Source organism: Lingula anatina, chromosome 2 (assembly GCF_051362555.1).
Source record: "Lingula anatina isolate TDL-2025a chromosome 2, LinAna3.0, whole genome shotgun sequence".
NCBI classification, from domain to species: Eukaryota; Metazoa; Brachiopoda; class Lingulata; order Lingulida; family Lingulidae; genus Lingula; species Lingula anatina.
The window spans coordinates 45,334,058-45,348,648 of record NC_141768.1 but is presented as its reverse complement, the minus strand read 5'-3'; the positions used below and the strand labels follow the sequence as shown (position 1 = coordinate 45,348,648).

Below are 14,591 nucleotides of genomic sequence, written 5' to 3'. Positions count from 1 at the left end.
CTGCGAAACCGATGTCGGCGGCAGAAATCTCCGTCGTGTCAAACAGATATTGTCGTCCATCTGCAAGCATATTTTCGACTTCTTTCCAAACCCGATCAACACATTCCATATTTTCTTTAAATGTTTTTTCATCGTGTACGTTCATCTGGCTATCCATCATCCGATGACAGACTGGCCATATTAATGGGACTACGGCAGCCTGCCATGCCGGGACGTTACTCTGCCATACTTCCTTCAGCTTTTGTATTCCTGTCGTATCAGTAAAGAGATAATGATACACCGCGCGGAACACATGGTGCCCGTATGACTTTGACCCTGCGCTGATTTTTCTGTCAAACTCTTCAATGTCCGAAGAAGGAAGAAGCCAGTCTTTCTTGTGTTGCTTAGAGTTGACGTCGGCCAGATAGCGTATGCAATCACTGGACTCAGTCATTACAACCTTGTCAGCTGAAATAACAGTGGGCACCGTACCACGCCCCTTTCCGCCATTGTGATATAACGTGAGCAAATGGAACAACGGCGCACAACCAATTTCTTCCAGAGGTTCGCATGACATCTCGAAAGCCCAACGTACTTTCTCACAAAAATGAGAGTAAGGCAAAGTAATCATAACATGTCCTCTGTTAGCGTCTCCGTAGATCGTTCCTATCCGCCCTGAACACAACTTTCCGAATTTGGGAAATGTGCTGTACAGTACTGTCACCAACTTGACATGAAGTCGCCATAATATCAAAGAGATGACAATTAATGGCGTTACCGTTGCGATCGCCACGGTATTCATCAGACGTGCTGCCATGGCCGTACCTGTTCGTGTGATCGACTCGGGACGAATGCATTGAACTGGTCTTGACTCATCCCGTTTATTGGACAACAGTTATCTGAGGTCAGGGCCAAATTTCACTAAAGAAATTATGAACAAAATTGGTCCTAACTTAAAGACAGGCTTCTTCAACCAAGAATATATTTGCAGTAGCCGGTAACTTTAAATAACCGTCAGTTTAGAATATCAGCCATTATTATATTTTCTTAATTTATGTTTTATTTATTTATTTATTTATTTATTTATTTATTTATTTATTGTTAAACAGATCTACTGTCCTCATTTTAGAGAACTGATACCTATTAATCTTGTGTCAAATTACTGTAGACTACAATTCCAGCCCTTAAGGTAATACCAACTTAACACTACAGTTCTTCGGTGAAACCGGTCCCGGTTGCGTGATCTGAGGTCCAGTAGGCAAGCTTGATCTCCAACCTTTGCCCCTGTTATCAACGGTTGTATAAGCAAGCCACTGTGGTACTTGATCAGGTGATCTATGTCCAGCCATGCCTCATGTTCTTTGAATAATAATAATAATAATAGTAATAATAATATTATTATTATTATTCAATTAAGTTAAAGTGTTCTTTGTATGTACTCATTAATTGTACTAAAAGTGACCAGGAGAATTCATTTCTTACTACAATAGATGTTGCAACGACATTAGAGGACAACTCAAATTATTTTACAGTTTGACTGAACGGCGACTGCACTGAAATGAAAAGTTTTTAGTAATCAGGATGGTAATCCTTGGAAACAGAACACTTTATGTACGTGATACCTCTGAAGATACCTTTATCATCGCCGGGGTAATACTATAAAAATAAGTTTTACCTTTCAAATATTAGCCAACATTTGATAATTGACTATTTTCTAATACAGGTTTTTGACTGTTTTGTAATAAAGGCCTTTAGAAGCCCCATATGACTTTTTTGTTGACTATTTTAGTTATATTGCACATCATTTTTATGAAGAAAGTCTGATAATTTTGTGAGTTCAATTGTACGCATTGTCGGATTGTATGATGATAATAATAACAATAATCAGTTATAATGATATCCATTTTGAGTAGTTCGACACATCTTTTGCCGAAAATGTAGATTGCGTTCGTTCAAGAAGTTATAAAGACTTCTTGGTTCGTTGCACTACTTTCACTATCGCCAACAATGTATTCTTTGAAGTTTCTTTGGACTTGAAGGTACAGGGGACGATTAATTGAGGAAACATATAAGCCTACAATATAATTGGGCTTTGTTAGCGCTTTCAATCCTTTTTTCCTCTATACCCAGTTTGAATACCAACTTTCCGGCAAAATGCTATTAGAATTATATTTATAAAATGAAAAAGAAAGATTCTTAACAATATAATTACAATTATTGGTCCGTTCGGTTCGAAGGAAACTCATTGCCATTTTAAATCTTCGTGCGCATTCTCGAGTTTAAAATGTTAAAATACCAATATATTACGAGCTTTTTTTGACTACATTAAATGGCGTTTTTAATAGCTGGATGATAATAAACGTCTACTTTATTTCTACACACGATAATGCTGACGGTTCTTTTCCCTCGACCTAAGCCACGGCAACTATAGGCTAAAAAGCCACCAGAAGACTTGTAAGAGTACGTTTAACGTCTCCAATATCGAAAATCGGGATATATCGGCGGTCAGGTTTTATAATAGTCACGCAATTAGCGCACCCACATGGCCTCGACGTTGTGGCTCCTAAGGGCTTGAAAGCGTTCCGTTTGAGTGCGTTTGCAGAGCGCCTCAAAATACCTTTTCTTGACTTAGTACACCTGGCCTAGTAAACATACGTATAATCAAGTCGACTTTGTGCGGGAGTTTTTTTTTTTTTTTTTTTAATATGTTTTTCTTAATACTTGAAGGTAAATTTTCGCTTTTGTAAATCGTTATATTTCTATTTCAGTTCATGTGACTACATATTCATCTATAGACACAGGCGGCTCAGTGTGCATGCACTTTCCGTCAACAAATAATCTAGATCAAAGAAAAGATGGCATCAGGAATAGAATGTGTTTAAAAAATAATAATAATAAACGCATCGATCACAACTTTTGTTAACAGTTTGTCGGTTTGAGTTATTTAAATAAAGTTGACAGTTGATTATCTGTGTCTTAGAGATATAAAAAATATGTGTAGCCCTCTGCTGTTTCACTGAAACGAGAATTTTTAGCTTTTAGGATTGTGAAAAATGGCAAACAAAGTTGACAATTAGTTCGGTTTTACAGTGAAGTTGACGGACTGTTGATATTTTGTGATTATTAATATTAGAGGCGACTGACTTTGCTCAGAAGCCCCAAAACTGACGAGGTATCTCAAAACAATGTTTACTGTACTGGTGGTTCAGACGCTCGCGGATGTGTCTTGAGAGGGCACCTTCAGGGCTATAGAGGCATATCTCTTAATGGGAGCCAGCTATATCTGTTTCGCCACTTGTTATCTTTACGTTGTTGTGAGGCTATTTGGGTCACCAAAACAGTGGCTTCTCCCGGATCTATTCACGCGAAGCTGACACCAGTTTGGCCTGTCCACTATTTATTGAAGATGTCTGTTTATAGCGCACTGATGGATGTTGCGATGACGCCACTTATCATCGCTGGGATAATACTGTGGAGAACGTTCGTTACATTTGTGGCATTCCTGTACGATTTATTTCCCAATGTCGGCAAGACCCTGTCAAGATGGCTGAAAACAATCCACGGTGATGTGGACAGGGGACACGTGGTGATAACCATACCGTATTCACATTTTTGTGAAAAAGTACGATGGGCATACGAAGTAGCCAATGAACCCTTAGAGGAAATCAGCTGCGCTACTCTGTTTCACAATTTGGCTTTGTATCACAGCGGAGGAAAAGGACAAGGAACGGTACCCACGCTTGTCACGGCCGAGAAGACCGTTTTAACCGAATCAAGCGATTGCCTACGATACCTCGCCGACATCGTTGGAAGACGGGATGGAAACAATTGGCTGATTCCTTGTCAAGAAATAGAGGAGTTCGATCGGAAACTGAGCACTGGGTCGTCTTCGTATGGACGTAACATTGCCAATGTGACGTATTACCATTTGTTAAATGACAGCATTGGAAAACAATGTCTATTACAATTATTACAAAAAAATGTCCCTGCCTGGCAAGCCGCTTGCATGCCGCCTATTTGGCCTTCATCTCAGAGAATGTTAAAAAACTATTTCAAATTGAATGATGAAAGCACGTTGGACAAAAATTTAAAGGGGATAGATGAAATTTGGGGAGAAGTTGAAAAGAAGCTCCAAGATGGAAGAAAGTATCTCTTTAACACGACAGAGATTTCTGCGGCCGACATCGGTTTCGCAGCTCTGTCGTATCCTCTAGTGCTCCCCCCAGAAATGGACAGATGGTTCTTGCCATTTGATAAAAACGTTTTGCCACTGAAATACTGGGAAGAGGTTCAAAGAAGAAGAAACACTGTGACAGGGAAATTTATTCTGCGTCTTTACAACGAAAACAGGCACCAAGCCGTCAAGGTATAGACACAATGTAACCTACAAAATTAAACTTCACGAGTTCTTTGATGTATCTATCTGAGATTTATTATGAACCATTTAGGTTTTTTTCGTTTAAGAACTTTATCAAATTTGTCAGATAGTGAAGAAAAACTCACTACAAGACATGCCGCAATGGCATATAGAGGACAACATGAATATTATTTAACAGTTTGAATGAGCAGTGACTTTGAACTGATAATTGGTGAAGTGAACAGTGATCAAGTTAATTAACCAAGAAAACAAAACACTTTTGACCTATATACGTGTCACCTCTAAGGATACATATCTAAGTCTGTCTTTTCTCCTTACATATATGGTTAAGGCATGAGTTTTTATAAACTTTTTCCAAGTAGGCCTACAAACTTTTAAGAACTCACATATGAATCACAGTTGCTGACTACAGTAGTTTTAACAATTTAAAAATTGCACATGTTCAATTGCACATAAAGTCAGGTCACATGACAATCAAAATGAAAATAATCATTTATATAATGATAAAGCTTTTGGGTTGATTAATATGCAGTCTACAGCCTAGTATATTGCTCTTTGGGTGACAAAAAAATCCTTCGCTGAAAGTGTCGATTGTGTTAGTTGCGCCACTTTCACCGTCGACGTTGCCTTCTTCCTTTACTTTTAAGTTTTTTTTAAAGACTTCGTTGATAGTCTTAATATCAACAAAACTAAAAGGTAAAGGTGGCGCTTAGTTAAGGAAATCAGAACCATATATATTGGATTTAGATCATGCTTTCAAACCTTATTTCATGTATACCCAGTTTTAGTACCAACAAATTAATTTATACAAAACACTACGAGAACTTAAGAAAATGGGAAAGAGAGAAATTATGAAACAACATGTTTGATCCGTGAATAGTTTAGAGTTTCGAGACTTTAGATTATTTCAGAACTAAGTACCGAGTCGTTTACACGAGTCGTATTAAAATTACCAATATATTATGGGACTCGCTTTATTGTCTACAAAAATACGCTTTTCATAGCTGAATGAGGATATAGACCTCTGTATAATTTATTTCTACATACGAAAACTCCGGCAGTGTTAATTCACGTCTCTCTTCCCTTAGCCCAAGCCACGGCTACTTTGGGCTGAAAAGCCACTAGAAGACGATCTTGTATAGAGTACGGTAACTTCTCCAGAATCCACACCCTGAAACTTGCTGTCAAGCGCGGGATATAACGGCGTTTAGGTTTTATAATAGTCACTGCTGTCACAAGTGTCGCAATTACCGCATCGACATTGTCGCTGGCCATGGCTTGAAAGCGTGCGGGTAGGACTTTGCAAAGCGCGTCGAAGTACCCCTGTCCGTAGTCGCTCTTGACATCGGTGGACAACTGCTCCCATTGTTGCTCGCTGTTTTTCTTTAGCGTGTCCGGATTACCAAGTGGGGTTCTTGGAGAAAAATTAATTAATTAAAATGAGCGAGAGAGAACTGTAGTAAGCCTTTTTCGTACCCTGACTCATAGTAGTAGTTATTCGATTTAACTTATAATATTGCAGGACGGTAACTTTGTTATTAAGAAAAATGGAAAGAGCGTAATATTTTTAAAGAAATTAAGGAATGTTAAATCACAACTTACTTGTAGAGGGTCGGTTCTACGCTGACAACGTCAATGTTGAATTTTTTCAACTCTCTTCTTAATCCGTCTGTGAAAGCGATGCATGCGTGCTTTGACATGGAGTACGGAACGCCACATGCAAGTGTAAACCGGCCTAGAAATACACATTGCACACAGAAAAATTATTTAGCAAATTTGTTCAAAATGCTATAAGTAAATTAACAATTGCCCTTCTTGCAGGTCAGCTTTCGCAGGTGCTGTTATTTTTAATTAAGTCCATGTTTAATTAAGTCCGGTTTAAAGTACTGTATCATGTTTAAAAATTATCATTCACCTATATACGAACGACAAATGGCATTTTTATCACTTAGATGTTCCTAGTTCTCTGTAGATAAACAAACGCCTACATGTACGTCCCGATAGCATTTAAATACTTTTGATTTATTGTAATAAATATCTCTGCTTCAAAAAAACTAAAATTTTACGTAAAGTGAAACAGCAATGCGCGAGCTTTGTCAACTGTTGCACGTTTGATTTGGAGATTTAAATTTTTTTATCACTCGCCAGAGTGATTTTCAGAACTAGAAACCAAGACTATTGTAATTCCACTACCAAAAATTAATTTATGAATTCTAAATTTATTTATAAGTGAAACTTGTTGGGGACGCCAGAAATTATTTTTTGATAGTATGTTTCGCGTCACAACCCTGCAGACGATCCCTTATATCAAATACTTACCCGCTACGCTGTTCACATTAACTATCCGAGGATTCTCCTTAGATTTGCGAAGCAGGGGAAGAAACGCTTTGATGATTCTTACTGGCCCAACAGCGTTCACATCCATCACTTTCTGGAGGTCTTCTATTTTGACCCATTCTAGCTCACCAAACATTCCAATTCCAGCATTGTTGACCACAGCCCAGAGGTCTAGGGAGAAATTACCAAAAATTCTAAGTCTTAGTTTTTTATCAGGTGGATTCGGAAGGAAGGCATAATTGTAATAAGATTTATTTTCGTATTCAGACTCATGGTAAATGTATTTAATTTTATTTCATGTTATTTCAAATTTTAAGTTTTTTTTAACTGATAGAGAAGGCTTTAATATAAAGTGTTTTGAAAAAAAAAACAGTCGTCGAAAAAGCTTTCCCATTGGTTAATTCTAAGATGTTAGGCATGGTAATGAACAAAAACTCGCACATCAAATCCAAATAAAATTTGATTCCAACATTGACAGAAACCAGGGGGACAATTATTAAATGAAAAATCTTACCCACCAGAGTCACCGAGGTTTTCTCGCACAAAAGTAAGTGCCTCTTGAACTTGCTGGTCGCTGCTGACGTTTAACTGGACAATATGGAGTCGATTACTGCAGCGTTCGCGGAGAGCTTTAGCGCCGTCTCCGTCATGAAACAGACAGGCTGCAAAAACTTTGAATCCCAGCTCATCGAGACGTTCTGCTAAACTGTATCCAAAACCGCTGTCGCAACCTAAGAGTAGAATATATATCAATTTATCAGAAAATATCCATCTTAAGCTTGTTGTTGTTTTGTAGATTTTAAATTTAGTCTTAAAATTTTGAAAGCTCTGAATGCAATTAATTCAAGACACTCTCCTAAATTTTATTCTTAAAACTTAATTTGTAAGTCACAAAGATCTTTTAGCTTTAATCTGTTTTTAAAACTTTATTTTGATGAGAAATTTGTGTCTATTATCCATATTGTTATCGTTATATATTTTTTTATTATGTATTAATTTATTCGCGTATCCAATTATTCATTTAAAAGTAAATGAAGAAATCCAGGCCAGTCTGGTTATTTAACTTACAATTAAAATCACCACTCCTTCCCGGGAATTTATCTCTTTCCTATTTATTCTAAATCATGTAGTTTTTGATGTGACATTAAATAAATAAATGAATATTTATTTCTGGTATTTTATATTCTCATATGATGTCAAGCAACTTGTAAAAAGCTGTACTACGTTAACTTTAGTAAAACTCATAATTTTGTATATCATACACAACTTTGTGGCTTGAAATATATATTTAATGTTATGGAAAATTCTTACAATCATATGGATGACAAAAACATCTAATATTACAAAACAGGATTTGTTTGTGTCATCGTTACTGACATCATGCCGTATATGTCTTACACTTGTATTGCTGTAAGCGGTGACAGACAATGACAGAAAAGCGATGCAGTGTCTCAGTGACAAGTTAATACCAAGTCCCTCCGGCAATAGAGCCCGCGGTTTTGAGACTCAGAATCAGATAAATCTAATAATACTCTTCCCAAAAAAATTTTCAACACCGGGTGCGATTGTATAACGAGGAGTTGGTGTTTTTGCGTTATTATTATTATTATTATTATTATTATTATTATTATTAGGGGGTCTAAACACGCCTAAGGTCAGGCTTATGATTTGTGCTCTCTTTGCGACTATCGGTCGCCGCAAGCTCTATCAGCCGGAATCTGCCTTGATTGGGCTACAAACGAGGTTAACGGGTCGATTAGGTAACAGATCGTGCAATATCTCATCTGTATTGGATTTACGTGTTATCTGACCAATAATGTGGACCAGGCATGCAGAGAGGAAAAGAGATCACCGGGCCCTTACTACGCCAACCTACCATTCAATACCGCAGCGCGATTTTTCAGCCGAGAAGCACACTATTTGCCATGAATACATTATCAAATATGCCCGCAGAGGTATGCTATTCATTGCATAGAACACTGATAGTATTTTGCTGTCGTGCCCTCAAGAGCACCCACCAGTACAGAAAGTAATATTATGCTGCAGATCGATTCCACGCCAAGCGGTCTCGGGTGTGTACACACACTGAAGGCGGAGCACTGCATTCTGCAGATTCTGCACGGTAATGCCTCTACCTGGCGTGATGCCGCGGTTTGCTCAGTTTACCTGTGATAAAGACAGCCTTGTTGGAAGAAGAGACACTCCCGTGTGACATTGTCTCCAGCAAGATGTAGGCAGACATTGCCAGGATCACCAGCCCTGCGGCTGCAGTGACGGGGTCGGTTGCAAAGGCGCTGTAGGCGAAGTACAGGACAGGGATATAACAGAGGCCGACCAGTGCTGCTCCTTGTATATCCATGGTTTAATTCCTCTCTTGGCGTGACTCAACTTCCAGGTTATGTACTTAACATAGGAGTTGAAAATTTACCCAAAAGTCATAACTAAATGTGTACACTCTTTCTTTAATGCAATCCACTGTAGCGCGCACTGACGCACGCAACCGATAACGCCTACCACTGCGTCTGATCAATTTCATCGGGTGCGTATGTAAATAGTATTGTTCTGGGCCGTTAGGCTTACCATCTGCCTCAAATACCTTGAATAATATCTGTTTGTGTCTTGGTACTGACGTCTCTAAAGAATTACAGAAATGTTATTTCCAAAGAAAAATAAGTTGTATAGAAACAATTGTAGGGCCAAGCATTTTATTGAGGACCTACTTCGATAATCCAAGGTCTTTTGGCAACAGCATGACCTCGTTCAGTTTATGCAAAAAGATAGGAAAAGCCGCCAACCAGTCATGCAAAAGCAAAATAAAAACGAGGCATTAGTCCATTTTAGCTTATCTAATACAGGCAATTTGAACTTTATGCATTTCCCTCATTAACACTAACATTACACAAGTATTGTTATTTTAGGACCACGCTTCTTATATAATGAATATATAATATATAAAACGGTGAATATAATGGAGGTGTTTTACGTCCTTTCGGTTTTTCAACTAAGCGAGAGAATAAATAATTAAGTTAAAAGATATATAGATATATATAGATGAATCAATAAATATACAAAAATAATTTTTTATGGTTTTAAGATAAATATTTTATTATTATTTCCATATATAGAAAATTGGGATGATTTAGTGGACACCCTGCCATCATATTTAGACGTTGTCCTGCATGCATGTCAATACCTGGTTCAAATAACCACGGCGTCTCAAATCAGCACCTAAGGTGTGTTTAGAAAAATTCAAGAACAGATTGGAATTAGAAAGAATACGTCGATTTTAACGTCGAGTTCAAAAACTGGTTTGTTCAAAAATGAAAATGCACTGCCACAACGTACACAATCACGTTGAATTACGTCAACTCGCATCAAAGGCGAGTGCATATGTGTTCACGTCTTTCCGAGGTCGGGTTTTAGCATTTAAGATATATATATATTTCTATTATCATAAAAAAAAAAAATTAAGTAGCATTTCATAGCAATCTATTTGTTCAGAATATTGGAATTATTGCTTAAATGTCACTTATTACAGATAGTACTGATAATGCTTGTATCATTTGTTAGACTTGTTTTTGCGCTTTTAACTGCAGTCTTGAGTGCCTTGATGGAATAAAAAAAATATATATTAAGGCTGTTAGCCGATGTTGTCTTGAACTTACTAGACGATAGAGACATCTGGTGGTCATGAAACATGATAAGTAAACTAGAATTATCTACAAATTTCTAGAAATAAGACACCGGAGGTAGCCGATTTCAGGATATACGTCAATCCACCGCTTCGAAGGTTTATGTTGCTTGCATGATTTTCTTTAATTAAAAAAGGAAATCAAGAATAAAAGACAACTGAGACTTACCAAATTGTGACAGGTTCAAATATTTTACTTCCTCATCTTTGTATTTATTTCACGATTTCATAATAATAAATATAATAATAATTATAATAATAGTTATTATTATTATTATTAACGGTCCTTTTGGAATGAATACAATAAAACAGGTGCCGGAGGAACAGATTTAACGGGAAATGCTGCCCATTAACCTCAGCGGTAGTTAATACGGTTACACATGGCAAAAGGATATTACTCCAGTCCCTTCACTTGATAACGAACTAAATACCAGTTTGCGTGAACATGCATGTAAGTCAGGCTATTTGAAAATTTTACATTGCCTGTTTTTTTCGCATTATCTTACCGATTATTAAAACTGTACAGAGTGGTATAAAATAGTACCTTTCTGTGAAATCATAATATTATTGGGGATCATTAAAAATAGTTACGGAAGACACTTGCGAACATTACATAGTGCGTACCTTGTTCCACTACGGTAAGAAAAAATATTTGAGACATGTGCTTTACAGCAGTGCCTACTAAAAACCGCAAAAAGCAGAAATGTAAAAAAGGAATTTCTAAAGATATGCAGCGTGATTTAGATTTCAAAAAAAAAAAAAAAAAAAAAAAAAAAAAAAAAAAAGCTAAAGAACGAAATTAGACCCATGTGAAAATCAACGGGAAAATATTTTTTTACACACGGCACATTATGCTCCACAAAGGAGGAATAATTAACCAACATTTGCCAATAACATTTTTAAATTAAAATTTTCTGCACTTAAAAGGTTTCAACTTGAAACATTAAAAATGTTTGAGGCTCTATTGTTGACAACTGGTGGTCGTGGTTTAGGTATTTCATTTCATTATTCATGAATATCTCTATTTTATTTTGTAGTTATGGTTATCATGAAATCAGTGTGAAGATGTGCTTTTCTCAACTCTGCACAATCGTGTCTCTTATCTGCCATTTTGTTTGCGTTTCTAAAATGATATCCATTAAAGAAAAAAATACGCTTAATATAATTCAACCTACGCATATTAGGGGAAATTGTGTGTATAGTTTTCACGTATTTGTATATTGAATTATTTATTTCTGTATCTAAACTGTTGACGGGTGCTTCCTTTTCCTCTTTCAGTCAGCCAGAGTAACCCAACTTTGCGAAGAGCGTTGTCCATCTGAACTATTTCGTTGTCAACCACCCCAAATATACACGATTAGGAGATACATTGTTTATTTATATAATGATGAAATCTGTTGATATTTTCGAGAGTTTTAAAGGTTATTTTTGGTAGGACATGGTCAGTTTTAAAGGTTACAAGTCGGATGGAAATATTACACATGAAAAATTACTATTGGACCATACTCGTACTTACACTTTTTGGCGCTTACTCATTTTTCATGAACGCCGTTACACAATTATATAATATCATACAAAAAATGAAATGATATCAAAGCAAAATTAGGCATCACCTCACAGATATCCGGTTGCGTTAGTAAATTCCCCTTTAATTGCTGTCGAAGCGGACCAACCTGTAATCAATATAAATACAATTAGGGAGTAGTGAGTCGTTCGAAAACCAGCTAGCGTCATACTGTGACTTACAACGGTCAATTATCAATACTCCCAGGTATCAAATTGACCCTCAATTGGGCTAAGATAGCTTCGATTTATCTTGCTCTCTATGTAAAGATCAACAAATCGAATCGTATCCGCAAGTTGTGATTGGCCCTTGTTAGCTGACCGCACTGAAGACGTCGGCGACCAAGAGCCGTTGGTTCGTAAGTGCTGAAATACGCGGTAAATGCTTGTTTTGTTTTTCCTTCTCCCTTTTCCACCCCAATTTTTTCGAGATCTTGTCGTAGGTAAGAGAAGTAGGTGATGGGGGTGAGTGCTAACAAGAAATGGGCCGAACTGTTACTGTAGATTAATGAGATAGCTGTTCAAGTGCGTTTCTACGTCAGCCTATTTAAAGTAACCTGCGCAGTAGGGTCTGTATATCATGTTTGCAAATGGAATTTAGGTATATTTTAATACGTGAAATCAAATATATTTTCCTTGTGATGAAAATTATATTTTGATTACATTTTGAAAGACACATTTTATTAGAATGATACTGCATTTTGTAATGTGGACTTCATGTAACGTTAACTGTATTCGTAACCTGGCAAATGAATGAAGGCTACGCGTGGGACTATCCAGTCATCAATCCGTTTAGGTGGAAACGGAAAAATATTCGATTCATATGATTTGTGATAGTCCCTTTTCTCTTTATTGCTATTTGATCTGATGAAAAATAGACTACAGAAGATATATTAATAGATGACAGATTTAGCTTTCCTACCCTGGCAATAAAAGGCAAAAGGCAAGTAGGGCGCGATAAAACATCCAATGATTTTTACATATTTGGTACATTCGCTATGTAGATAAAAACACCTTTGCTGTTTTATCACCAAAAATAGAATGCGTGTGTGTAAATGGCAGTTTCATTAACGAGACCTTTGACTTAATCGGCATGGTCCAGCGCGTTGACTACAGTCAAAACGTAACGCAAAACATGTAATGATATTTAAAGGCATAGCGAGCTTCATCGTCTGCAGAAAAGGTTTTATACCATTTATGGAAATTGAATACACCTGTGCTGTTAAAAATCAAAATATGTTTGCGTATATATAAGGCATTGTGTAAACCGAGAACCTTGCTTTAATCAAAGTGGTTAAACAACATGATTACCACAGCACTGCTAAAAGTATTTCATATTTTGATATCACTGTGCACTAAAAGCCAGAAAATATCTGCGTTAGCTAGGGAAAATACCTACATGCAGGCACGCTGTGCAGTAAGTTAATGTACTTTACATGAATCATTTTTGTACTATTTTATTTTATATTTCACCATCTTTATTGATAGCTGACGTATTCAAACAATACATGATCAACAGTTCACTTATAATCTTCACTTCCCGTAATTCAACCCGAATCTAAAATATCAAACGAACTAATGGATAGTAAAAGCAAACAAAGTATTTAGTGAGAAGTGAGATGAAAAACTGCAACTAGAACTCCAAATTTTTATCTCGGATGGGTGGGTAAAGAAGGTCTTAAAGTTCAACTCCAATCAGCAAACAGATGCACGTGAAATGTTATTTTCAGATCATTTATTCCTCTTCGTGTGTAAAATGTTTCAAAAAATAAAATCAATGGCAGTTCATTTTAAAGGTTACAGATAAAAATGAGAACAGTATTAAATTGAAAATATATGATTGAATTAATATAAAAGATATCTTGCTATCAAATGCCAAAAGTGCCAAAAGTGGGGCGGCAGACGATAGTCCGTCATCACATGCCAGTCACAGATGGAATTTTTCTGCCTCTCATTTTTATCAAGAAATGCGCATTTCCTTGACATTTCCGATTCTTCTTCTAGTTTTATATCTTTTTACACAAACTGCTACTGAGCGGTCTTTTACCTTCGCCGCATGCTGTTGCTTGTGTGTTTTTCAAAAATGATACTGTGACTGTATTTAGGAAAAGGGGTGTCTGTTATTTAGAATTAATGAGAGTAATTCTTTCTATTAATTCAAGACACAAAAATAAAAAATAAGCACAGTAGCATTTTAGTAACTATATTTTCTCCCTATATTATTTGAAGTGTAACCTAAATGAAGGATTAAAAAATTGCTGTACAGTTTATACACTAAATTTTCAATCTTTTTAAATAATCTCTTTTGGGTGACACATTTTTACTGTATTGTTCTAAGAATCAGCAATATTGCTCTAAGAGCGTTAACATGGCCAGTATTTTAAATCATTTTGCCACTGTGAAATTAGATTTAAGCGAGGTGGATGATATAATTAGATTTTGGTTCTGATGAAATATATATAAATATTACATGAAATACCTGCAGTAGTGTCGGATTACGCATTCTCTGCGTTCTGTTTATTCATATTGGTTTGGTAAAATGGAAGTCCATGTTCTTTAAACTGCCAACTAGATAGATCGATCGTTATTCTGGACTTTAAACTGGAGAAAATAGGGTAGGCACTTTGATTTGAATATTTTAGT

The 14,591-nt window shown here is 36.4% G+C and overlaps 2 protein-coding genes across 3 annotated transcripts in view; one reads left to right on the top strand and one right to left on the bottom strand.

Moving 5' to 3' along the window:
* Window positions 1–4,282: 4,282 nt before the first annotated feature.
* LOC106160831 (retinol dehydrogenase 7) lies at window positions 4,283–9,215 on the bottom strand. The gene is made up of 5 exons (XM_013537594.2): window positions 8,861–9,215; window positions 7,213–7,425; window positions 6,677–6,865; window positions 5,960–6,092; window positions 4,283–5,771 (listed from the first exon to the last, which is right to left on the bottom strand). The coding sequence occupies exons 1-5, from the start codon at window positions 9,051–9,053 to the stop codon at window positions 5,426–5,428; spliced, it is 1,074 nt and encodes a 357-aa protein (XP_013393048.1). The 5' UTR covers window positions 9,054–9,215; the 3' UTR covers window positions 4,283–5,425.
* A 5,239-nt stretch (window positions 9,216–14,454) lies between these two features.
* The window catches only part of LOC106160828 (uncharacterized), a 56,710-nt gene continuing 56,573 nt past the window's right edge, over window positions 14,455–14,591 (top strand). For both annotated transcript variants that reach the window (XM_013537589.2, XM_013537591.2), the window contains exon 1: window positions 14,455–14,563. The gene's annotated coding sequence lies outside the window, so the exon portion shown is untranslated. The remainder of the gene's footprint in view (window positions 14,564–14,591) is intronic.

Coding starts and splice junctions, on each gene's coding strand:
- LOC106160831 (XM_013537594.2), bottom strand. CDS start 9,053: ATGGATATACAAGGAGCAGCACTGGTCGGCCTCTGTTATATCCCTGTC. Junction 6,093..6,676: donor TAATGTGAACAGCGTAGCGG/GTAAGTATTTGA, acceptor GTGTATTTCTAG/GCCGGTTTACACTTGCATGT. Junction 5,772..5,959: donor GTAGAACCGACCCTCTACAA/GTAAGTTGTGAT, acceptor TTTTTCTCCAAG/AACCCCACTTGGTAATCCGG.